Source organism: Podarcis liolepis (assembly GCF_965112155.1).
Source record: "Podarcis liolepis genome assembly, chromosome: 4".
NCBI lineage: Eukaryota > Metazoa > Chordata > Lepidosauria > Squamata > Lacertidae > Podarcis > Podarcis liolepis.
The window spans coordinates 74,259,937-74,284,559 of NC_139558.1; the positions used below are offsets into that span (position 1 = coordinate 74,259,937).

General features: G+C 43.0%; 2 protein-coding genes and 1 long non-coding RNA gene across 8 annotated transcripts; 2 read left to right on the forward strand and 1 right to left on the reverse strand.

Annotated features, from left to right (window-relative positions):
- Window positions 1–12: 12 nt before the first annotated feature.
- On the reverse strand, window positions 13–8,638 carry LOC310705917. The gene is made up of 3 exons (XR_014525521.1): window positions 7,397–8,638; window positions 5,419–5,498; window positions 13–2,090 (listed from the first exon to the last, which is right to left on the reverse strand). It is a non-coding gene; the product is annotated as an uncharacterized lncRNA (long non-coding RNA).
- Window positions 8,639–8,770: 132 nt separating this feature from the next.
- On the forward strand, window positions 8,771–16,475 carry GTPBP8 (GTP binding protein 8). Of its 4 annotated transcripts, XR_014525516.1 has the most exons (8): window positions 9,088–9,232; window positions 10,693–11,121; window positions 12,823–12,921; window positions 13,951–14,081; window positions 14,742–14,841; window positions 15,006–15,112; window positions 16,039–16,157; window positions 16,260–16,475. XR_014525516.1 is itself a non-coding variant. In XM_083500878.1 (7 exons), exons 2-7 carry the CDS (start codon window positions 10,786–10,788, stop codon window positions 16,336–16,338), a joined length of 864 nt encoding a protein of 287 aa, XP_083357004.1. In that variant the 5' UTR covers window positions 8,771–9,232; window positions 10,693–10,785; the 3' UTR covers window positions 16,339–16,475. The 4 variants fall into 4 exon arrangements, 3 of the variants coding, with proteins under 3 accessions (XP_083357004.1, XP_083357005.1, XP_083357006.1); XM_083500878.1 differs by lacking the exon at window positions 15,006–15,112 and having other exon boundaries at window positions 8,771–9,232; XM_083500879.1 differs by lacking the exon at window positions 15,006–15,112 and having other exon boundaries at window positions 9,059–9,194.
- Window positions 16,476–18,321: 1,846 nt separating this feature from the next.
- Window positions 18,322–24,509, forward strand: TAF13 (TATA-box binding protein associated factor 13). Of its 3 annotated transcripts, none has more exons than XM_083500927.1 (5): window positions 18,322–18,478; window positions 21,165–21,243; window positions 23,081–23,178; window positions 23,534–23,742; window positions 24,205–24,509. In XM_083500927.1, the coding sequence occupies exons 1-4, from the start codon at window positions 18,452–18,454 to the stop codon at window positions 23,702–23,704; spliced, it is 375 nt and encodes a 124-aa protein (XP_083357053.1). In that variant the 5' UTR covers window positions 18,322–18,451; the 3' UTR covers window positions 23,705–23,742; window positions 24,205–24,509. The 3 variants fall into 3 exon arrangements, with proteins under 3 accessions (XP_083357053.1, XP_083357052.1, XP_083357051.1); XM_083500926.1 differs by having other exon boundaries at window positions 18,323–18,478; window positions 23,534–23,728; XM_083500925.1 differs by having other exon boundaries at window positions 18,323–18,478; window positions 23,534–24,509.
- The last annotated feature ends 114 nt before the right edge of the window (window positions 24,510–24,623 follow it).

The window sequence follows — 24,623 nt, forward strand, 5'->3', positions numbered from 1 at the left end:
GCAGCTTCCACTATTTACACTTTCTACATTCTCATGCATCAAGAAATTATATTGTAGTTTCCACCACAAAAAGGTGATATTTCTTCTGCCGTCAGGTTCTCCGGTGCTTGTTGCTGGTAGGGTTGATGAGCGCTAATGGGGCATTCATACAAGTACATATATGGGAACAAATTAAGGAGCTAATTTGAGGGGTGGGTTCCTCCGTTCACATTTTAGTGGGTGTTCAAGGTTCAAAACTTGCCCACACAGAGAAAAACAGCATTTTCACTTCAGATGAAATGACTCAAGATTCTGTAGAAACCACCGGTTTATTTTAAAGTTAATACACAGCATTTGCTTCAGCATGACAGAAGAAGATTCATATGATAAACTGTAGATTTCACATGATGAGATTTCCCTTGATCCTTTGAGTCTTAATGAGTCTCATCTCCAGGCTATCACCTCAAAAAGAAATCAGTCTTTTCTTAACTAGCTTTTACACTAGTTGATTCTCCAGGATTTGGAAGTGTCTTATACACCGTTCATGAAGTTTGCCTAGCTTGATTAGCTTTTTCACACATGCTTATTCCAGTAAATTAAAATTGTCTAGCACACATCTTAATACACATGGGTCTTGCATAGGTCCTAACCCGGGGTCTGACACACAGTTTCAACACAGAAGCCTCAATTAAATTTTAACACTATCTTAATCCATAATTTAGGGTGTCTTGCACCCACCAACTCATATGTTGGGTAACAATTCAGTGTTTGAATTATGGGAATTAGGATTCAATATCCTCTTCTGACCAGTAATCACACTTTGTTTTAGAGCTAATATACTTTTCCTATAACTGGGCACTCTCCTGGTCTCTACAGCCACAGCAGGCGCTGTAACTCTCCAACAGTTTACCTTCACCCCCAAAGGCACACGCTTCCATTATTTCCCAAGACATATGTAAGTAACTCTGAGGTGCCCTGGAGTCAGCTGTGGTCTATTTTAATTGTGGATGTGTGGCATGTTGATTAATACAAAATTTAAAATCGAAAGTCAATTTTCTAAATATCTGTCTTGTTTTATGTCAGTTGTGGAGAAACTCTGGCCCACGGGTCTTGTTATAGTCCCACCAGACGTCTAAATTTGGCCTGCAAAATCAGTTTGCGCAAATCACAATCACCTGTCAGTCACCTGGTATCATACAACATCAGGCGAACCTCTCCCCAAGCAGGCACCTTCCTCTATTCCTAAGTGAATTGTGCAGAAGTGGGAACTGAGTTTTGGTCAGTTACCATATGGATCATAGTCCAATTACCAGTTTCAGTGTGAGACTACAAGGTCATGAGGCATGTGTGGGTGGAAATAGGTGACTAATAATTTTGCAGTAGTTAACACACAAAAAGCTTACCACATGGTGGCTGTATTAACCTCAATTGCAAGCACAGCATTTAACACTCAACACTCAGATCTAGGCAGGAGAGTCAGGATAATACTGGCTGGTTCCTCTTATGTGTACAGATGCTATTTGTAGATTTAAAATGTTTACCATGTGGTTCTTTCTAATCTTGTTTCTATGGCAGCTGTTTTCTGAGTGCCATTCATGCATAAGAGCTAGCTAGTAGATGAGGTTTGAAACGTATTTTTCTCTTTTAAAAACAAATGTTGTATTTCGATTCTCAGTTTTACAACAATAATTAAAATTGCATAAACTATCCAATAACATCACTTGACTTCCCTCCCCCTTTTGTGGTTACTTATGTGGTAATTTTCTTACTGCATCGCCAAATTATTATTTAGAATCTAAAGTTTCCTTAACAAATTCACTTAACTGCTTGTTCTACATTAATCCTGCTAATTAATTTAAATGTTTACTATAGTTTTTCAGTTAGTCCACATATTTTCCCCAATCTTTGTTAAAAGTTCTTTCTTTTTGGTTTCTTATTCTTCCAGTAAGTTTTGCCATTTCAGCATAGTCCATTAATTTTATCTGCCATTCTTCCTTGGTTGGGACTGTATCTTCTTTCCATTTCTGAGCAAGCGTCATTTGGGCAGCTGTCGTTGCATACATAAACAGGTTTTTCCCTGTGATCCTTGGGTATCTCTGCACCTAGTATTCCTAAAAGAAAAGCTTCTGGTGAGGTTTGAAACTTAGGGCTTATGCACACTTACATTTTGTGGCACAGGTACACATACTTAAATTTATTATTATTGATTAAATTTGTATACCACCCTTTATCCGAAGAAGAAGAGTTTGGATTTGATATCCTGCTTTATCACTACCCGAAGGAGTCTCAAAGCGGCTAACATTCTCCTTTCCCTTCCTCCCCCACAACAAACACTCTGTGAGGTGAGTGGGGCTGAGAGACTTCAAAGAAGTGTGACTAGCCCAAGGTCACCCAGCAGCTGCATGTGGAGGAGCGGAGACGCGAACCCGGTTCCCCAGATTACGAGTCTATCGCTCTTAACCACTACACCACACTGGCTCTCAGGGCAGTTCACGTCACAGATCTCAGGGTGGTTCACGTCATAAGAATACAATGTAAAAGCACAAAATACATTATATAAACAAGAACAAAAAACCCACAAACCCATAACCCCCTCCCTCCAGCCCTTCCCACAAAGACATTTAAAAAGGGTATGAGATATTAATCAGCCCAAGGCCTGGTTGAAGAGGAACATTTTCCCCTGGGTGTCTAAAGGTATATAAGGAAGGCACTAGCCAAATCCTCCTGAGGAGAACATTCCACACATGGGAAGCAACTGCAGAAAAGGACCGTTTTTGTGTTGCCACTCTCTGGACCACTCATGGAGGAGGCACACAAAGAAGGGCCTCAGACGATGATTGCAAGGTCTGGGTCGGATCATACAGAGAGAGGCAGTCCTTGAAGTACTGCAGTCCTGAGCCATTTCAGGCTTTATAGGTCAACACTAGTACTATGAATTGGGCCTGGACACTAATTGGCAGCCAGTGCAGTTGGGCCAGGATTGGTGTAATATGCTCAAACCACCTTGCCCTGATGAGCAAGCTGGCTGCCAAATTCAGCACCAGCTAACGTTTCCGAGCCATCTTCAGAGGCAGCTCTATGCGTTGTAGTAACCTAACCTAGAGGTTACCAGAGCATAGACAACAGAAGTTAGGCTATCTCCATCCAGATAGGGGCATAGCTGGGCCATAGCTGAAGCTGATGGAAGACACTCTGTCCCACTGAGGCCACCTGAGCCTCAAGCGACTGCAAAGGCTCCATAAGTACCCCCCCATAAGTACCCCTGCATACTTGCTCCTTCAGAGGGAGTATAACCCCATCAATAATAATTATAATAATAATAATAATTTATTATTTGTACCCTGCCCATCTGGCTGGTTTTCCCCAGCCACTCTGGGCGGCTTCCAACAAGGATTAAAAATACATCAAGAGCAGGCATGTCCAAGAACCCCCCCGAGCTTTCCCTGCAAAATTTCGCTCTTTAAAGCCGACTCGGAGCAAATGGCATATCGGGTTTCCCACAGATTGCCGTTTGCTCTGATTCAGCTTTAAAGAGCAAGTTTTGGTGGGAAAAGCTCTGGAGCACAAAAAAGGGCACTCAGACATGGAGTAGTAGGGCACAAACCATGCCTGGGAAGTGAGGAGGAAAGGTACAATAAATGTGGATAAGCACATGTCTTACCATCCCTAATCAAAAGGAAGGAAATCTTAGCTTTTAAAACTCCATAACCTTCCAGACGATTGAATGGATGAAGCTGCAACTGACCAGCAGGGAGGAATTTTAGAAGCAGAAAGAATTTACAGCCTAAATTCTGTGCAGCTAGATCCCAGTCTTAACTGGAGCAGAAGCTTATGACACAACAGTTACCATGGCTTCCTGTGCGAGGTAAAATTTTGCAGAGGCGTTTGAAAAGTTAATGTGTATTGCTTATTCTGAGAAACACCCACTCTGATAGCCTCAATGAGAATTTCTTTTTGTGTGACTCTTACGGAAGGAACTTTTACAAGAGAGTGTTTGAAAAAGTCTAAATTCCCAAACTATTTCTGGGCGGTTCCCCCCCCCCCCATTAAAAACCTCAGTTTCCATATTTGCAGTGTCATGCTTATGACTTCAGCTGCATAGTTAGAAGCTGTGTGGGCCGACGATGAGAAACATTATAAATGCCAACAGTCGCCTGGTGACAAAATTCCTCTTTCCACAAATATATGCCAACAACTAAGAGCTTCTGTTCTCAAATCACTGCTGCACATCTGCTAGATGGCGGCTCCTAAATGAAATGTTCATTTCAGCAAACTTTAGTTAGATCCCACCACTTCTTAACGCACTTCCAGTATGTATTTATTTGGAATTCCTTATAGTCATACCTCGGGTTAAATGTGCTTCAGGTTGAGCATTTTCAGGTTATGCTCCGCGGCAACCCGAAAGTAATGGAGCGCATTACTTCCGGGGTTTCGCCACTTGCGCATGTGCAGACGCTCAAAATGACGTCACACGCATGCGCAGAAGCGCCGAAACGTGACCCACGCATGCGCAGACACAGGTTACATTTGCTTCTATATGCGAATGGGGCTCCGGAACGGATCCCGTTCGCATCTAGAGGTACCACTGTACTGTATCCTGATCTACCCCCTTAAGAAGATCCGAGCACCTAAAAATAGCAAAACAATGTAAACAAGCAGTATTTTAAGGGTTTTTTTTCCTATTATGTTTTTACTGTAATTTTACTGGTGTTAGCCGCCCTGAGCCCGGCTCTGGCCGGGAAGGGCGGGGTATAAATAATTTTTTTTATTATTATAAAAGGAAATGCTACATTCAGCAGAAACATACTGCAGATTCAAAGGGGTTGCAGCAGTTACTTATTACAGCCCAGAGTATAATTCACATTGAATATTACAGGCCAGGTAAACAACAACCCTGCAGTGCTGTCCAGAGGCATCAGACCCCCACAACCATCACTGCAGGCTTGGAGTACGGCTGTAGGTCACTGTTATATGACCTACTGCAGCTTGGAGGGCTGCACCGATAAATATTAGCTTATAGCATTCTTGCAACATAGTCCAATGTTAACAACGCAGGGTAGAGGTGAAGCCAACACTCATTTGGATTCCTAGTAGAAAATAAAATGTGCCATACTCCTCAGGTAGCAGCAAAGGTCAATCCACCTCATTCTTTCTCAGAGCTCCTTGCATGCCATATCAAGAACTCAGTTGCATGCAGAAGTCTTACATGCAGTCAGGTTGCATGTTTAAATGATGGAAACACAATATATATCTAAAATATGTATCTAAAAAACAAGTTGAAAAGTGTTTTTTTAATGCATATGATTAGAAGATGAACGCCTGTGTTTGATACTAACATTTGGTTGTTTTTAAACCCGAGCTACCCAGAGCAATTTTCTGTGGCATGGCCCTACTTGTTTCCTCTATTTCCCAACTTCAGGGGTGAGTGCCAATACTTACATGGCCAAACAGCACCAGCCATGCACAAGGTATCTGCATGCAAGTCCAAGATTTGCAGAAGTCCATAAAGTTCAAAAAAGCTTTGTGGACAAGAAAAGGAAGGAAAAACTATGTGTGGGCAAATGCAGGCAGTCCCATGAAAACAAGGGGAGGAGGGATATAGCACCAGCACAGCTGTCACTCTCAGGTGGGGTGGCTTTCTCTAGGCCAGTGTTTCCCAACCTTTTTTGGGCAAAGGCACACTTGTTTCATGAAAAAAATCTCGAGGCACACCACCATGCCAGATGGGGAAAGGTCACTTTTTACTTATGTAAAAAAAAATTAAAAAATAGTAACAGCATAGAAGGTAATGGTTATCTCTTTGATGTCTGATGGGAGGGCATTCCACAGGGCGGGCGCCACTACCGAGAAGGCCCTCTGCCTGGTTCCCTGTAACCTCACTTTTCACAGTGAGGGAATTGCCAGAAGGCCCTTGGCACTGGATCTCAGTGTCTGGGCTGAACGATGGTGGCGGAGACGCTACTTCAGGTATACTGGACCGAAACCGCTTAGGGCTTTAAAGGTCAGCACCAACACTTTGAATTGTGCTCGGAAAGGTACTGGGAGCCAATGTAGGTCTTTCAAGACTGTCGTTACGTGGTCTCAGCGGCAGGTAGCAGCGCTCACAGCTTACGGACTGCACCGTGTAACAGGTGTCTGGCCCAGCAGCCTAAGGCGGACAAGCCACTGAAACAGGCATTCAGAATCCATTCATTTCATAAAACCTGCAGGGCTCAATCTCTGTGTTTGTGTATGTGTGTGTTTCTGTTTTGCCCAAGGGTCTGGGGGTGGGAGAGAGCTCTTTAGCATGATGCTTTTAAAACAATTAAATTATCAACAAACAAACCTGATGATACGAATAGCAACGTCAGGTGCTACGGGGGGGGGGGAGAAGGGGGCCTACTCGGAAGTAAATACTGCGTCCAGGCGCAATTAGCGCTGATTTAAGGTGCACCAAGACTGCCTAAAAACCTCACCAAAGATATGCAACAAAGCGCTTCGTTGCAGAGGGGAGAGTTTGTGCACCGTGGAGGCTGGAGGGCTTCTATTCTACATGCGGGGGTTGGGGGGGCGAGGAAAATGTGCTCCGTGGGGGGGCGGGGAAGGCAAGAAAAGGAGCTGAGCTCTAACTATAGGCTCCCACGCTTGAGCAGGCCCGACTCGGTGGGGCGGACCACCCTCTCTCCTGGAGGAGGAGGAGGAAGAGGAGATTCCCATCCACGGCGTGGCCTCCCGCGCTCCTGAACGGGAAATCTCTGAAGCCCAAGACTCTCCGCGAGGCAGCTCCTCCCTTCCTGCCTTGAGCCGCCGCCAGCCGCGCCCCCTCCCCAGTTATCTGCTGCCTGCCAAGCCCCGCCCCTCTTCATTGTCCTCCCCTTCTGTTTATTCCCCTTCCTCCATCCCTCGCTTTTTTTCCTCTCTTTCCTTTTTTTAAAAAAATATTTTCTCTTCCCCTTCTTTTTTTCCACCCTTTCTTTTTTCTCTTTCTCCCCCCCCTCCCCGCCCTCCTGGGCTAAAGGATTTGAGCAATGGGTCTGGAGGTGGAGCTCGTCGGAGGATTAGCCCAACTCGCCCGCCTCCCTCCCACGGCACACTAGGCAACGTCCGGCGGCACACTAGTGTGCCGCGGAACACCGGTTGGGAAACACTGCTCTAGGCAGCCTGAGAACTCCTGAGAAAGTAGTGTTTTTATATAATCACAGAGTTGGAAGGGACCCAAGGGTCATCTAGCCCAACCCCCTACAATGCAGGAATCCCAGCTAAAGCTGGGGATTTGGAAGCTGGAAATGAGGCAGCCAATATGATCCTTGCTTTCAATATCTCCCCACCCCCGCTCCACATGCAAGAAACATTTTGTTGCAGGACCGAATATCATCCTCAACTTCATCCCCTTCCCAGTTTTGAATGACTGACTATAGCAACGTGCTTCTTCTTGTACCTTTATTGCCACCCGGCGGTAAAAGCAAGAACTGCCCGTTGTATCCTTATTGCTTGGAGATAAATGTGACATATCTCGAATAATACGCAGTGGACGCTTCTTGTGGTTTGTTAGTTACTGATGGGTTCTGACTCTGAAGGGTTTTATAAAATTATATTGATGCTGGGGTTTCATTTCAAAAACATGGTCCTCAGGTTTCTCCAACACATCTCTTAGCAGCAATGCGGTTTACAATTTTCCCACGTTTCAGCTTCTAACACCGTCGTGATCAAGGCTGGCTCACCCATGAGGCAAGGTGAGACGCCTGCCTCAGGTGGCAGGATTCACTGAGGCAGCAGATCATCATCATATCTCATCATCATACTGTCTTTCTATCTTACAATACTCAAGGCGGTTTACAAGCTGAAGAAACAAAAAATGTACATCTTATAACAATCTAATGCAATACAAAAATGTGATAATAAAACATAACTTTAAAATAGGCAACCTACATCAAAAAGGTAACATTCAACAATCATTAGAATAGTATAAAATATTAATATCAGCATATAAATGTCAAGCTTTCTTTCCCCCTTGTTTCTGATGTAGATCTTCCCTTAGCCCTTCTTCCATAGCAGGGTGGGAAGCAGAGTTTTGGGGTCCACCTCAGGTGCCAAAATATCCTGGGCCAGCCCTGGTCCTGACCCTACTCTTCTCACCATTTTCTTCTACTCCAGCCCCATAGGTACCAACTCCCTGGGGCCCTGGGTGCCCAAGCACCCACCAAATTCCCCATGAAGGGGCTGGGCACCCGCAAATTCCAGTGACAGGACCATGCACACTGCATGGCACCCACGGCCCCGGGGGCAAAGCTGGCACTCCTGTCTAGCACCATGGGGCAGCAGGCTCCGAAACCCTCAGAAACTAAAATAAATGAAGGGCACTTTTAAGTGCTGCATGAGAATGAAGAGGGGGGCAGAATGGTGCCCCCCCATCCATAGCTGTCAACTTTTCCCTTTTCTTGCGAGGAATCCTATTCAGAATAAGGGACTTTCCCTTAAAAGGGGGAAAACGTTGACAGCTATGCCCCCATCCCCAAGGAGAACGTCTACTCTGAGTGGCCCTTTTGCAGACCTAGCAGTCAGAGCAGCCCAAAGCATGTTTACTCAGAAGTAAGCCTCAGGTGTTCAACAAAGCCTATTTCAAGTAAGATTCCTGTGTGGGCAGGAATGTACAATTCCTGTATGTACAGAGAGCGGCTCTGACGCCACGTGCTCCTCTTTCTCAACAGCGGGAATGAAAGCGATTCTCTCCATCATGGAGGAAATCCAGGTGTTTTTCCCCCCAGGCCGGACTGTGATTTGGCAGCATTGCGTCGTCTTGCCTCCCTCCCTTTCTCAATACACGCAGGCACCAAGTAGGAGCAAATGCAGGCATACTGACTCTGTGGAAAGGGTGAGCTATTTAAAAAAGAGTTTTGAAGCCGCAGCGACCGCATTGCCTTGCGATCGCCGATCTGGTCCGCAGTGATCCCTCCTAAAAGCGAAGGGAGCAGCCCTGAGGCTGAGCGTTTGACTTGGTTGCTGCGCTTGCAAAGCAGCCTTGCATGGACTCCTCGCCCCGTCGCAAGCAGCAGACGAACGGGAGACCTACAAGCAACTCAAAGGAGCTTACCCTACAAGTGACTTAACTACCTGCTGTTCTTTAGACCGGGAAGGAGGCGGAGCGATCGTCCTGGCTTCCGGGTTAAAGACCCCGGCGGATGCGCTGCGCTCCCTGGCGCAGATTGCAAGCCCTAACTAAGCATGTCTGCTTGGAAGTAAGGCATGCTGAATGCAGTGGGGCTTACATACCCAGGTAAGTGGGGGAAGCAGCAGTTGTGGCTTTAGGTATTCAGAGTGCGGAGGAAAAAGCGTGAGTCTTCGGGCGCAGCTTCCTATCGCTGCTGTCGGGTTGGCGGGTGAGCACTTATTTTGGAAGATGCGCCACTGGAGCGAATGGGTGCCAACTTTGGAGTCAGCAGGTAAATGATCGGTTTCAACCGAGGGCTCCTTTCTCCATTGGCTTGAAATGGCCCCTTTTATTTATTAAATGAACAGAATTGTGTACTCAGTATTGCCTAATTGCGGAAACGGAATAGTAGAAACGTAGAGGTGGAAAGGACCCCAAGAGTAATCTAGTCCATTGCAGGAATCACAACTAAAGTATCTATGGCAGATGGTTATCCAACCTCTGCTTAAACTACCAGACTTTTAGAAGATATTTGAAGGCAACCCTGTTTAGGGAATCTTTTAATGTTTAACAGATTATTGTATTTTAATATTTTGTTGGAAGCCGCCCAGAGTAGCTGGGGAAACCCAGCCAGATGGGTGGGGTAATAATAATAATAATAATAATAATAATAATAATAATAATAATAATAATAATAATAATAATAAAAACCTCCCAAGGAAGGAGAGTCCATCTTCCAAGGGAGTCCATTCCAGCTCTTAAGTGGTTTACATAAAATAAACATTACAGCTACCAATAAAAGTCTGAAGTCAAAAGCAAGCTGACCTATTTCCCTCCCCACCCAAAGTATAAATAAAATCAGCAGTTGGAAATATATATGTTATAAAAATACATATTGAAATGCATGTCAACTTTACATGTATGTTTTAATGGACATCCATGAAAATGTTGTCTCTCACCAATTTGTGGATTTTTGATGGGGGTGGGGCGTATGGAATATTTAATTTTCCAGTGCTGGCCCTGTTTCTATATCAATTTTCTTCTTAGGGTGTAGTCCCATGTACCTGGGAATAAGTGCAGCTGAACTTGGAGGGAGTTACTTCTGAACACATATGCAAAGGATTGCATTTTTAGTTTTGAGCAGAAATGTGGAGGATTGCACTATGTGTACAGTGGTACCTTGGGTTACATACGGTACGCTTCAGGTTACATACGCTTCAGGTTACATACGCTTCAGGTTACAGACTCCGCTAACCCAGAAATAGTGCTTCAGGTTAAGAACTTTGCTTCAGGATAAGAACAGAAATCGTGCTCTGGCGGCACAGCGGCAGCAGGAGGCCCCATTAGCTAAAGTGGTGCTTCAGGTTAAGAACAGTTTCAGGTAAAGAACGGACCTCCGGAACGAATTAAGTACTTAACCTGAGGTACCACTGTATATTGTTCTGTCTGGCACCTATGCTGAAAGTCTTGAAGGAAAGCAGTGGTTTAATGCACTGAGGGGTAAATTTGCGTTTGTATGTTGTTGGTGGTGTTTTTGGCAATTGCTACAATAACTTAAATCCTCCTCTTATTTCTCTTTAAAACAGCAGTCAGAACTCAAGAACCCACAACAGAAGTTTTTGTTTTTAAAAATATGAAGGACCTGAGTTGATTGTGTGGCTATTGAAAATCCAGGTACAATGGTGCTCCAGAAAGCAAAACCAAGAAGACTTCTAACAATTAGCTACCTGCTGAGGAGACATTTTGCAACCAGAAGCAGCCCCATAAAGTATGCTTCGTTTTCAGAAGTCTTGCAGTTAAACGAAAAACAGTTCACTGGAGTCGCGTTCCCTCTCCAAGAAATGGCAAGATACCTGACCTCTAGCGTGGACACGTCATCCTTCCAGATTTTCAATCCTAACCACAATGAAATCAACAAAGCAGAGGCGTTTTTCATTTCAACACGGTGGCACCCCATTGATTATTTCACTTCAGCTGTCCGGATGGATCACGCTCCCCAATTGTCACAGCCTGAGGTGAGGTCAATGAAATGCAATTTTTATCCTTAGGAGCAACTTCAGTTGCCATGTGAGTGCTTATGGGAAAAGAAGAACCAATTGCATTGTTTGAAGTGTCATGGGGTGGGGGGGGGAGAGGAAGGGGAGTTGCTAAAGCTATGGGTTGTATAAATGTACTTTGCTTTGATTGCAGAATATGGCCTTGAATTCAGTTGTCAAAGCAAAGTTTCTGGTCCTTATGATGGAGAATTTCGTACATGCAGCTGTTTGCCGAAAGCAGCAAGTTTGCAGTGGCAATGATGTTAATAATAATAATCTGACTGGGTTGCTCCAGCCACGCTGGGCAACTTCCAACAAAATATAACTGATAACTGTCTAGCCATGCTAGGTCACTATGTGTGGGAAATTAGTATCTTTTAAATGAGGTGTTCTGTAAAAGGTAAAAAGGTAAGGACCCCTGGACAGTTAAGTCCAGTTGAATTTGACTATGGGGTGTGACTATGATTTTTCTGTAACAAAACCTGAAGAGAAAGCTCTACTCAGGGGCACAAGCGGTGGTCAGGTGTAGACTGTACCAGTGTTTCTTGAGATACATGCTTCTGGATTTAGCCTTAAAGCTAGGGGGAATTTGAGCAGCCTTCCAATTAGGGAATTTCACTCAATACAGCACCCTGTTCTTCCTTGTAATCCCCAGGTCCATCCTTTATTCTCCATCCTTTTGCATTACAGTGGTACCTCGGGTTACATACGCTTCAGATTACAGACTCTGCTAACCCAGAAATAGTACCTCGGGTTAAGAACTATGCTCCAGGATGAGAACGGAAATCGCATGGTGGCGGGGCAGCGGCAGTGGGAGGCCCCTTTAGCTAAAGTGGTGCTTCAGGTTAAGAACATTTTCAGATTAAGAACAGACCTCCGGAACGAATTAAGTTCTTAACCCGAAGTACCACTGTACATACATTGATCTTATTTACTGTCACTGCTTCCCCAATGTGCCTGTGCTAAGAAATGAAAAAGTACCATTTTAAAAAAGCGGGAGGGGAACGCATCAGAATAAAAGGTGCAACCAAATATATGTAAATCATGTCTGTTTAAGTAATCCTAAGCATACTTGGGAAAGTGAATACCATCAAAATCAATGAATATTCAGTATTGTCCCGCTAGTTTCAGAATTAGGGAACAAGCTGCAGTCCTAAGTGTATTTATCAAGAAATACATTCTGTTGACATCAGGCATTTCCTTTCAAGTAAGCATGTTTAAACTTGGTCTGTAAAGTTGACAAGCCAAATAAATGCAACTTTCCTAATTTCATAATTCCACTAGCAGAATTTCAGGTTGCTCTCCCACATTATTCCTCTGTAGATGCAAACTTCTGGAAAAGCCAAGGAACCTTTCAAAGTGGCATGCATTCCTCATACTAATTCTCCTAAATGGGACTGCTAAAATCTTGTCCATGAAGAACTGAGGACTCCCTTTTCTTTTAGTTGTCCTCACATTTCTTAGATCTTGAGAGTTATTTAATCCAAAAGAGAATTGAGTTGTAGCAAGAAATCCATATTCACTGGAGAAATGTATTATTTGCTGTAACTGGGCCTATCTGTTGAACTGGGCACTGTGGTCAGGGTAACAACAGAGAGAATAGATGTACAAACCCTTGCTTTAATACACGTCATTGAATGAGAGAGATAAATGTGAAATAACTGTAACTTCTTCCCACAGGTTTGCTTTTTAGGAAGAAGCAATGTTGGAAAATCCTCCTTAATAAAGGCTCTGTTTTCATTGTCCCCTGATGTTGAAGTCAGAGTTTCCAAAAATCCAGTAAGTAGCATTCGGACATTTTATTACATTGACTTTGGAATTTAATTGAGCCCAACTAAAAGCAGGCTGTTCCTGGGTTGCATCTCAGAGCAGACCCATTGAAATAAATGGACTAGTCAGATACAGCCCTCTGTTCTGTGACATATATTGTGACATTGTTTGTAACTAGTAGAAAGGATCCAGCTTGGAAGGAGAGAACTGAGAAGTTACGTACTCAGAGTTTTCATGTCTCTCCTAGCACAGTGAGTTTGAAATTAGTATTTCTATACCAGAAATGTGGTTGCTGTCCCAGATGCTCTTGGATCTCTACTCCCTTGTTGGATGATCAGGTGTTGAGAAATTGTGCTAGATACCATATTTTTTGCTCTATAGGACACACGTGACCATAAGACGCACCTAGTTTTAGAGGGGGATAACAAGAAAAAAAAATTATCTCCCTCTCTGTGCAGCACCCCTTCAGCGAAGCGGCAGGAGAAACGGAGCCCCTTCCATTTCTCCTCCCGCTTTGCTGAAGGGGCGCTGCACAACTCTCCCTCTCTGCGCAGTGCCCCTTCAGCTAAGTGGCAGGAGGAACGGAGCCCCTTCCATTTCTCCTCCTGCCACTTAGCTGAAGGGATGCTGTGCAGAGAGGGAAAGCTGCGCAGCGCCTCTCCAGCAAAGCGAAGCCAGGAGAGCAAGAGGGATCGGTGCGCACTGATCCCGCTTGGTATCCTGGCTTCAGTGAAAGCAACGCAAAGCCTCCGGAGCGCAGCGGGAGCTCCCGCTGCACTCCGGAGGCTTCAGGCGGCCATCCCTGAAGCCAGGAGAGTGAGGGGAAAAGTGTGTCTTATAGAGCAAAAAATACTGTACTCTGTATGAACAGCAATCTCCCACAGCCATCCGATGATACTTACATATACTTTCATGTCAGAGACTGGCCAAATGAGGAGCAGTGGCATTTCATCATCTTAACTGAGAAACCACCCCAGTTTTGCAGTTTTGGAATAAGATGAAACAAACAACCCTAACCCTCCCATTTTTTCTCTCCAGGGCCACACTAAGAAACTGAATTTCTTCAAAGTGGGGGATTTATTTACTTTGGTGGATATGCCAGGCTATGGTTACAGATCACCCAAAGATTTTGCAGAGATGGTGGAGCCTTATTTAAATCACCGTGCAAAGTAAGATAACAGCTTGAAATTTTACTTCAGTCTTTTCTACAGGATCATGTGGGGAAATAATTTAGGTTAAAAACATCCCATTTTATAACAATATGAGGAAGTGTCTTAGACTAACTAAGGCATGTGAAATAGCTTTTAAATGCAGCGTCTATTTAAACTTGAGCCAATCACAGTACTTGTAAATATTATTTTAACATAGTCTTACAGCATTCTTTACAGCAGTGGTGGGGAACCTCTGACTTTCAAGTCTAATCAGGCCCACTGAGCCTTCCCATTTGGCCCATGAGGCTGCTTTATATGCATCAGGTGTAGGGCAGGTAGACCCCCAACTTGGCCAAATACACCGCTGATTGGAGGCACTTGCAAAACTTTCCACAAAGCCCTGTGCAAAAAGAGGTCACCCAAAATTGTTGTTATAACTACTAAATTGCCTGCTTTGTAGCATAGGATGTATTGGAGCCCATACAAATGACCAAACTGCCCCAGAATAAGCTCATTCACCCAACAGTAGTGTGGTCATCTGTATCATCCCAGCAGGTAGAAAAGGATGAACAAATTGTTGCTTGTATAATTGTTGCCTGGGCTAGAGTTAGGATTTGCAGATAAAGAATATATATTGCTGCAAAGCACAGTTGTGAGCTGTGGTTTTATGTTTTCTAGTCTGAAACGGACATTCTTATTAGTGGACGGCCTGGTCGGAATTCAGGAAATGGACAAAGTTGCTATAGAAATGTTGGAAGAATTTGGGATCCCTTATGTTGTGAGTTGTGATTTTTGTTTAAAAATAAAGGCAGTGAGCAGTCAATATATTGAACTAGCAGGACTAAAAAGGCATGTAGCAGAAACGAGGAAGTATTCATTGCCGTGTAAGCAGACTTCTGCAAGTGCAATGGGGCTTCTCTTCTTTTTCCCTCTTTCCTGTAGTCCTGTGTGACACTCCTCCAATCTGCTCATCAGGGTCCCCAATTCAGGTTTTTGGCATGTTTGGAGGCTGCAGGAGGAAGGAAAGGAAGAGGAAGCCAGTAGTACAGGTGCATGGACAACACTGCATGTCATTCACCATTCCACCAAAGTTATACATTTGTCTAGTTAATGTTAGTGTCCTTTTTTGTTATTATCAGTTGAATAATGGTTTGAAAAATGATTTGCAAGTAGAAACTATTAGACTTGACTAGGAGATTTTAAAAGCCTGTGTTGAAAAAATAATAACACATGCAAGATTTTTATGAATTATGATCATAGGTGATTAAAAACTGAAGCAGCTTTATCATGTACTGAAGGTATGGTATTAACACCCCAAGTTTCACTATGTGTGCATTGATACTTGTTAGAATCCTAGATTCCTAGCTGTTATTTAAATACTGTATACTGTTTTAGCTTTCATGTTTGTGAAGGTGAATTTGAAAATATAAAGGTTTCCAACCTTGCCCTCAGTCCTAACCAGGTTGCTTAGCACTAACATAGATCCTCTGGATCCAACATAAAATAGTAATCCAAAACATTATACTGGAAGATTAACAAGATATGGAGATCTCTGTTCACCTTTAGAAATGAAATATATTTGTCTTGTAGATTTAGAAATTGAAAGAAGACATAAATATTGAAATCAATAAATATACAGTACTAAGTTATGGGTCTGATCCATTGACTCTTAAAATGTTCCCACTAAGCCTCATCCTTTTCTTTTTCTTAAGGAAGATATGAAAACCTGTTTTTTTTCCCTCACACAGAAGTCTCTATAAGTATAAAACTGGAGTGAGGAAAAGTTGGAAGAGAACAAAATACACAATTTGGGTTTTTTAAAATTGTTTTGTAGAGTAAAAAGACTCATCAACAATGTTAGCATACTCACCTAATCTGAGAGCTAAATTTGAAAGACTATACCAAGAATTCAAGACTTCTTTAAGAGTTGCTCTACAATGTTTAAAATTTTGGGTGTGTGTTGTTGTTTTTGCAGATTGTATTAACTAAAATTGACAAAGCATCAAAAGGAGTGATGACAAGAAATGTGATACAGATTCAAGACTTTGTTAACAAAAAGACACAAGTGTGCTTTCCTCAACTCTTTCCTGTCAGGTAAAACTTGAAAAGGGGTTCTTACCCAGTCAGAAATAGAACTGCACATGTAATGCAAATGCTCCACTCTCATCAAATAACATTTTCTCATTGTTTCTACAGTTCTTTGTATTGCTTTGGAATCCATGTGCTGAGATGCTTTATAGCACACGTTACTGGAAATCTTCCCCTGTCCACTTGATGATACTTCATTCCCAAATCTTAATGACTCGTCTTCATTGTTCTTCCAATAAAAGAGACAAGATTTATTGCTCTGTACACTTCTCCTTTTTCCAAGCCTTGTGAATAATTTGTGTATAATAAATGCTATTTAAGTTATTTATACGGCTTCAGCTAATTATTTCACAGTGTACATATTTTCTCACCCTTGACTGATTGGACCAGAACTTTAGAAGCAAAGGTCTATGCTTAGAAGCAATATGTGTTTCTCTTTAGTCCAGATAGAGAAACTTAATGAGAGCGTATAATGGAACCCTAACAGGCATGGATCAGCTCACAACTAAGTGCAAGTTCAACTCTGCAGTTGATCTCCAACACTGTTCAAGCATTTATGTGACTTTATCTCGCCACATGTTAAATGGCCCAGCTGCCACTGCATTTTAATTAAGTCACAGATTTATTACAATCTTAAATTGACCGGACTAGCGTCCCCTTCATGAAGTGTTACCCTCACTTGGCAAGTATTTTGATACATGATTATGCAGGAGGGAGGGAAATGAGCCCAGTGGCATAAATATTTGCATAAAAAATTAAAAGAAGCAGAGTGGCTGCTCCCCAGTTACCTGTGACAAATGCTTACATAAATCACTCTACTTTTGCTATGCTGATTTAGACCCAGTTGTGGGGCAAGGCACCATTCCTTCTGCTTGAGCTTAACAAGAAACTGAGGTCTGAGCAAGTTTCTCTCACACACTATAGCAAACTGATGTCAATGAATGCTTAATGCTTGTGAGTTGTGGCAAGCAGCATCCTGGAATGGAAACAGTAAGGAGCTGCTGTTGCATTGGAGAGCTGCTTCAGGACCATCTGTTATAAGAATTTCCAGGTGTTTTTATATATATATATATATATATATATATATATATATATATATATATATAATGTTCATAACTGTATATATAAACCACATGTCTGAAACCCCACAGATTAGGTCCTGAACAAATTGATCTCAAATATTTCTCTGCAAGGTCAAAGTGGGAAACCTCCCCATTGCCTCTTTCCTCACAAATCCTGTCCTCACAAATCCTGTCTTGAGGGCACATTCAAGATATGAACAGGGTGTGAGCCTGCAACCTGGATTCAGGAATTAAGTAGTTATAATAACAAAAGAGTAGCCAAAACCGAGATAATGCAATCAGGTAACTTGCCAGACAGGAGATAAACAACGCACTCAGATTTCTGTTGTAGACCACTTTTTCTGTGATGTATATATGATGTTTCTGGGGGTGGTCTTGGACTCCAGGGTGGGCAATTTAAAATGTCTATATAAGGGCTTGCACGCATGGCTCTGGGTCCTCCTCTCTCCTGTGTGTGTGGGAGCACCCTGTTGCAACAGTTAATAAAGATCAGGCTTATTAGCTGCTTTGCTTCTCAATATTCTCTGGTTGGTCTCTGTTATTTTCTCCTACTGATAGAGAACCTACAAAAGGACTCTATATGGGCTCTTGGGTACCCCATAAGGGAAAAGGAGCAGTTGTTGTTTTTTACTTATAACACCATCACTGCCTTTTTTATTCCTTCCTACTCAAATCTGTATATTCGAGACACCACAAATAACAGTCTTGTGGCACATTAAGGACTAGCAGATTTATTGTAGCATTTGGAGTTTGAATACAGAATGTACTGATGAAGTGGACTCCAAACTTGTGCTGCTGCAAACCTGTTCATCTTTAAGCTACCACGAAGCTCCTTGTTTGCACCGTCCGTTGCCACTCACAAAGGGCGGGAATTGGTTGTTTAATATGTTTCACCTTTATCCAACACCCTGCCCATCTTGCCCCAGGAACCAAACTCCTCATCTGCTTTGAATGGGGTTACTGTATTACGGCAAGTCCATTTCCAAAGAGGGCTCGGGACTTCAGTCGCTCCTACTGCGCACGCGTGCTGCTAGCTTTGTAAACCCCCCCCCTCCCATTTCGCGTTCCTCAGAGCTACGGAAAGGACTGGAAAAGGGCAAGGTCTACAGCTTCATTAGCTCCGAGAGAGCATGCTCAAGAGTGCCCGTCGACGCGACCAATAAGAACGCGAGTTGCTATCCCGGCGGAAGCCTGGAAGGGAAGGTGGCTTCTGCAGTCATGGCGGACGAAGAAGAGGACCCTCCTGTGAGTAGGAAAGGCCGGGGTGGGAGTCTGGAGAAGGCGCTTGCTGGCTTTGGGGAAAGAGGGGGCGGGGAGGGCAGGGGGGTGCGGCTGCAATCTGAAACCCGCTTAGCCTTTACTTTCCCCTTCCTTGCCACGTTCTCTTGGGTTTGCAGGATATTGTTCAGAATCATAGAATCATAGAATCATAGAATCATAGAGTTGGAAGAGACCACAAGGGCCATCGAGTCCAACCCCCTGCCAAGCAGGAAACACCATCAGAGCACTCCTGACATATGGTTGTCAAGCCTCTGCTTAAAGACCTCCAAAGTAGGAGACTCCACCACACTCCTTGGCAGCAAATTCCACTGTCAAACAGCTCTTACTGTCAGGAAGTTCTTCCTAATGTTTAGGTGGAATCTTCTTTCTTGTAGTTTGGATCCATTGCTCCGTGTCCGCTTCTCTGGAGCAGCAGAAAACAACCTTTCTCCCTCCTCTATGTGACATCCTTTTATATATTTGAACATGGCTATCATATCACCCCTTAACCTCCTCTTCTCCAGGCTAAACATGCCCAGCTCCCTTAGCCGTTCCTCATAAGGTATCGTTTCCAGGCCTTTGACCATTTTGGTTGCCCTCCTCTGGACACGTTCCAGTTTGTCAGTGTCCTTCTTGAATTGTGGTGCCCAGAACTGGACACAGTACTCCAGGTGTGGTCTGACCAGAGCAGAATACAGTGGCACTATTACTTCCCTTGATCTAGATGCTATACTCCTATTGATGCAGCCCAGAATTGCATTGGCTTTTTTAGCTGCCGCGTCACACTGTTGGCTCATGTCAAGTTTGTGGTCAACCAAGACTCCTAGATCCTTTTCACATGTACTGCTCTCAAGCCAGGTGTCACCCATCTTGTATTTGTGCCTCTCATTTTTTTTGCCCAAGTGCAATACTTTACATTTCTCCCTGTTAAAATTCATCTTGTTTGTTTTTGCCCAGTTTTCTAATCTGTCAAGGTCGTTTTGAAGTGTGATCCTGTCCTCTGGGGTGTTAGCCACCCCTCCCAGTTTGGTGTCATCTGCAAATTTGATCAGGATGCCCTTGAGTCCATCATCCAAGTCGTTGATAAAGATGTTGAATAAGACCGGGCCCAAGACAGAACCCTGTGGCACCCCACTAGTCACTCTTCTCCAGGATGAAGAGGAACCATTGATGAGCACCCTTTGGGTTCGGTCAGTCAGCCAGTTACAAATCCACTGAGTGGTAGCATAGTCAAGACCGCATTTTACCAGCTTCTTTACAAGAATATCATGGGGCACCTTGTCAAATGCTTTGCTGAAATCAAGGTAGGCTACATCCACTGCGTTCCCTTCATCTACCAGGCTTGTAATTCTGTCAAAAAACGAGATCAGGTTAGTCTGACATGACTTATTTTTCAGAAATCCATGCTGACTATTGGTGATCACAGCATTCCTTTCTAGGTGTTCACAGACTGTTTGCTTAATGATCTGCTCCAGAATCTTCCCTGGTATTGATGTCAGACTGACTGGGCGGTAATTATTTGGGTCCTCTCTTTTCCCCTTTTTGAAAATAGGGACAACATTTGCCCTCCTCCAGTCTGCCGGGACTTCGCCTGTTCTCCAGGAATTCTCAAAGATGACTGCCAGTGGTTCTGAGATCACATCTGCCAGTTCTTTTAATACTCTTGGATGCAGTTCATCTGGCCCTGGAGACTTGAATACATCTAAACTAGCCAAATATTCTTGTACTATCTCCTTAGTTATTCTGGGCTGTGTTTCCTTTGCTGAATCATTTGCTCCAAATTCTTCAGGTCGGGCATTGTTTTCTTTATCGGAGAAGACTGAGGCAAAGAAGGAATTGAGGAGTTCAGCCCTTTCTGTGTCCCCTGTTTGCATTTCACCATCTTCTCCTCTGAGTGACCCAACTGTTTCTTTGTTCTTCCTTTTGCTACGAACATACCCATAAAAGCCTTTTTTGTTGCTTTTAACCTCTCTAGCAAGCCTGAGTTCATTCTGTGCTTTAGCTTTTCTGACTTTGTGTCTACACGTGCTGGCTATTTGTTTGAATTCCTCTTTGGTGGTTTCCCCCCTTTTCCATTTTTTGTACACATCCTTTTTAAATCTTAATTCAGTTAAAAGTTCTTTAGATAGCCACCCTGGCTTCTTTAGGCACCTACCATGTTTCCGTCTCATTGGTATTGCCTGACGTTGTGCTTTTACTATCTCCCTCTTAACAAACTCCCAGCCATCATGAACTCCCTTTCCTTTTAGTATTGCTGTCCATGGGATCTCACCCAGCACTTCCCTAAGTTTTATGAAGTCGGCTTTCTTAAAGTCAAGAAATTGAGTCCTAGTATGCTTGGCTGCTCCTTTCCGCTGTATAGTAAACTTCAGAAGAGCATGATCACTCGCACCTAATGATCCTTCCACATCTACCCCACTAACCAGGTCAGAGGTTCGCTGTTCTGTCATTCAGTTCTAGCCTAGTTTATAATTTATAATTTAGGGAAGCTTTTAATGTTTAATAGACTATTGTACTTTAATATTCTGTTGGAAGCCGCCCAGAGTGGCTGGGGAAACCCAGCCAGATGGGTGGGGTATTAATAATAATAATAATAATAATAATAATAACAATAATAATAATAATTCTCTTGCATTCTTGTTTGGGATTCTCTCTCCCTCCCCCCCTTTAGTTTGAAGAAGATACTGAGGAGGCTGGAGGAGGCCCAGATGGTGCACAGGGGAAAAGGAAAAGGCTGTTCTCCAAGGAATGTAAGTTGGGGCTCCACTGATCATGCTGATGGGATTTAGAGTCCCAACAACTGAAGGGCCACAGGTTCCTCACCCCTGGTGTAGACAATACTGAGCTAAAAGATCTTACTTGGTATAAGGCAGCTTCCTGTGTTTCATGCTATTACAGTGGTACCTCGGGTTACATACGCTTCAGGTTACAGACTCAGCTAACCCAGAAATAGTACCTTGGGTTAAGAACTTTGCTTCAGGATAAGAACAGAAATCGTGCAGCGGCGGAACAGCGGCAGCAGGAGGCCCCATTAGCTAAAGTGGTGCTTCAGGCTAAGAACAGTTTCAGGTTAAGAACAGACCTCCAGAACGAATTAAGTTCTTAACCTGAGGTACCACTCTATAAGGTTTAACCTCTTCACATTTTCCTACTTTCTAAAGGACCTCTTTCCCACCTCCATAAACTGCTTTTTGAATATTGATATCACAGTTAAATTCCAGAAAAGACTGGAGGATAAATAGAAGTAGAAACCATCAAGCCCAGCTTGAGACTAAGGGCTGATTCACACATTTTTGCATGCCATTTGATGTCACTTGATTCATAGATGAATATGTGAACTATTTCCATTAAAATGTATTGTGTGAAATTATGTGAGGTAGAATAAAAAGTATTTAATCTGAAATTTGAGAAGAGAAGACTCCCTGGAAAAGACCCTGATGCTGGGAAAGATGGAGGGCACAAGGAGAAGGGGACGACAGAGGACGAGATGGTTGGACAGTGTTCTCAAAGCTACCAAAATGAGTCTGACCAAACTGCGGGAGGCAGTGGAAGACAGGAGTGCCTGGCGTGCTCTGGTCCATGGGGTCACGAAGAGTCGGACACGACTAAATGACTAAACAACAACAACAACAAATCTGAAATTATTATTTCATGCATACATGCTCCACTTGATCTTGATGTTTTTTAGAGTTTAATATGCACATGAGCTCTCCCTCAGATTTTGATTTAGAATGCCACTTTTTACAAGACATCTGTATTTGTCAATCTTGTTGCTGCATTCTGTGGCTGTTAGGAAGCACACATTAGCCCAGGCATGTCCAAAGTCCCTTTCGGAGGCTTAAACCTCCTAAAATCCTAAAAAAGGGTCAACAACTTTGGTCGGCCCTCACACATGTTCACTTCATCAAATCTGGCCCTCTTTGAGAAAAGTTTGGACACCCCTGCAGTAGCCTATCATTCCCCTCCCTCAGGGTAAGGGAGAAAGGCCTTGTGCTGAATGCCCTCAATTTGGGTTCTAAATACTTCAGTGCTACAGTAAAATGCCATTTCCTTGAAGACTCCCTTCAAGGAAACGTCATTTTTCTGCAGTAATGCAGTATTCACACAACTAGTAATTTGGACAGTATCCAGTTGCACTGAAGCATACTTGGCAAAACAGTCTAAGCTTTTTAAAATATAACCAGAACACAGTAGAGATCTGTTGAGTAGTGTTGTTCATTTGGGATCATTAATTGGACATGCAGCTTTTCATTGGAGTTACACATACTTTCTGCAGTTCTTAGCATCAAGGTTCCATTGAAAGAACACCTTATTGGGCATTGTCTTAAAAGTATGCATACTGCCATCAACAGGGTGACAGTGTTTTGATTTAAGAACCCTATATCATCCAGTATATACTTCCAAGTGGGGAATATTTGCAACTTAAAAATTAGTTGAGAAGCTTAGATGTAGGCTTCTGCGTGCTTGAACAATTTGGAAGACTATGACTGCCGAGTCACACTTATTGAGAAACATAGTGAATAGGTCTTAGGTTTTCTAGAGTGCTTCCATTACATATCTCACTGTGGGCATTTGTTCATTCTACAGTAAGATGTATGATGTATGGATTTGGAGATGACCAGAATCCTTACACAGAGTCAGTGGATATTCTTGAAGACTTGGTTATAGAATTCATCACAGAAATGGTAAGTCTTGCTTGTTTGCTTGTATGAGATTACAAATTGGGTGAAGCAAATGCTGTGAGATATTATCTGTTTTTAGTGCTGCTGTTTGTTACTTGAAAACCAGAGAGCAGAGCCTTGAAGGGAAGACGTATATCAGGCAACTTTTGATCAGCCCACTTTAAATGAATAAATGAAGGGTGCTACAAGCATAATGAGGGCTGTGTTTTAGTGTTGTTTACTACAATTCATTTCATGATACAGGTTGCTGCGAGGGAAGAAATCCAAACATTCAAGAGAACACATGGTCAAATCCATGGTACAGGTACTGAACCTCTCTTAGAATGTATGTGACTGATCAATTCTTTCCTACCAATAGACCCACAAAGCAATGTCAATTGGACGGCAAGGTCGAGTACAGGTTGAAGATATTGTCTTCCTGATTCGCAAAGACCCACGGAAGTTTGTTCGTGTGAAAGACTTGTTAACAATGAATGAAGAACTGAAACGGGCCAGAAAGGCATTTGATGAAGCAAACTATGGATCTTAAGCCATCATGTGATGCAGATGGGTGGTATGTGCAGAATGGTATGTTTCATTTTTCTGACTTGTGTTGTCCTCTCAAGGATTCACCAAACAAAGTGAAGTTCCTGCAGTCCCCATGACAGTGTGGACCATTACAGTAGTACTTTACTAACGGGAACAAATCTCTGCAGTTTGAGGGTGGGTGGGTGATGTACCTTCTCTTCCCAAATATACCTTAAGTGGCAATTCTAGTGGCTTTTAAATTCTGTGAAAATTGGAAAACACACCACTGTACATAGCTCTAGGTTAATACCAACATTGTGAAAAAAATAGCAATCTTGCTAGTTGTACACATCACAGGAACTTACTCCAAAATGAGGTGCCTCATTCCATAAACACAGGAATGAAAGCTATGGGCAATTATGTCAAGAGATCAGAGCTATTGGCAGTTGAGGCATATATTATAGGCAGTTTTGCTTCTTTGAGTAAGTGGAGGAAACACTGTATTTGTACTCTTTTTTTCAGCTGAGGGAGAAAGGCCCATAACAGGTACTAACATGTTTGGATATTGCCGCTACTAGAAGACAAACCAACACTTTGTTTTGTAAATGTTAATTCACAGGGGGGAACTTTGTAACTGGAACAATTGTTTTGTTTTTTGAGGGTTGTTGTTTTGCTTAGTTACTGTATAGATACACTTTGTATAACTGATTCAATTTATGAATTGCTTCCCATTAATGTTATTTCACAGTAAATACTAGTGATTTGGAATTCTTAATGAATATGAATAAACACTTTCACCCATGCATCTCTTGTAATGGGGAAACCAAGATGATTCCTGTACTTTTCTGAAAGGGTTATGTATCAATACAGTTGATACTAAGTCAGTGGGGATCAAGGCCCAATAGGCTTGCCTCAGCTTTTGCCTACGTTAACATGAATTA

Bases quoted from the DNA above. Each gene is read 5' to 3' on its own strand.
- GTPBP8 (XM_083500878.1), top strand. From the start codon at position 10,786: ATGGTGCTCCAGAAAGCAAAACCAAGAAGACTTCTAACAATTAGCTAC. The intron at 11,122-12,822 runs GTGAGGTCAATG...TTCTTCCCACAG, and splicing joins CCCAATTGTCACAGCCTGAG to GTTTGCTTTTTAGGAAGAAG. The intron at 16,158-16,259 runs GTAAAACTTGAA...TTGTTTCTACAG, and splicing joins CCTCAACTCTTTCCTGTCAG to TTCTTTGTATTGCTTTGGAA.
- TAF13 (XM_083500927.1), top strand. From the start codon at position 18,452: ATGGCGGACGAAGAAGAGGACCCTCCT. The intron at 21,244-23,080 runs GTAAGTTGGGGC...TTCATTCTACAG, and splicing joins AAGGCTGTTCTCCAAGGAAT to TAAGATGTATGATGTATGGA. The intron at 23,179-23,533 runs GTAAGTCTTGCT...TCCTACCAATAG, and splicing joins TAGAATTCATCACAGAAATG to ACCCACAAAGCAATGTCAAT.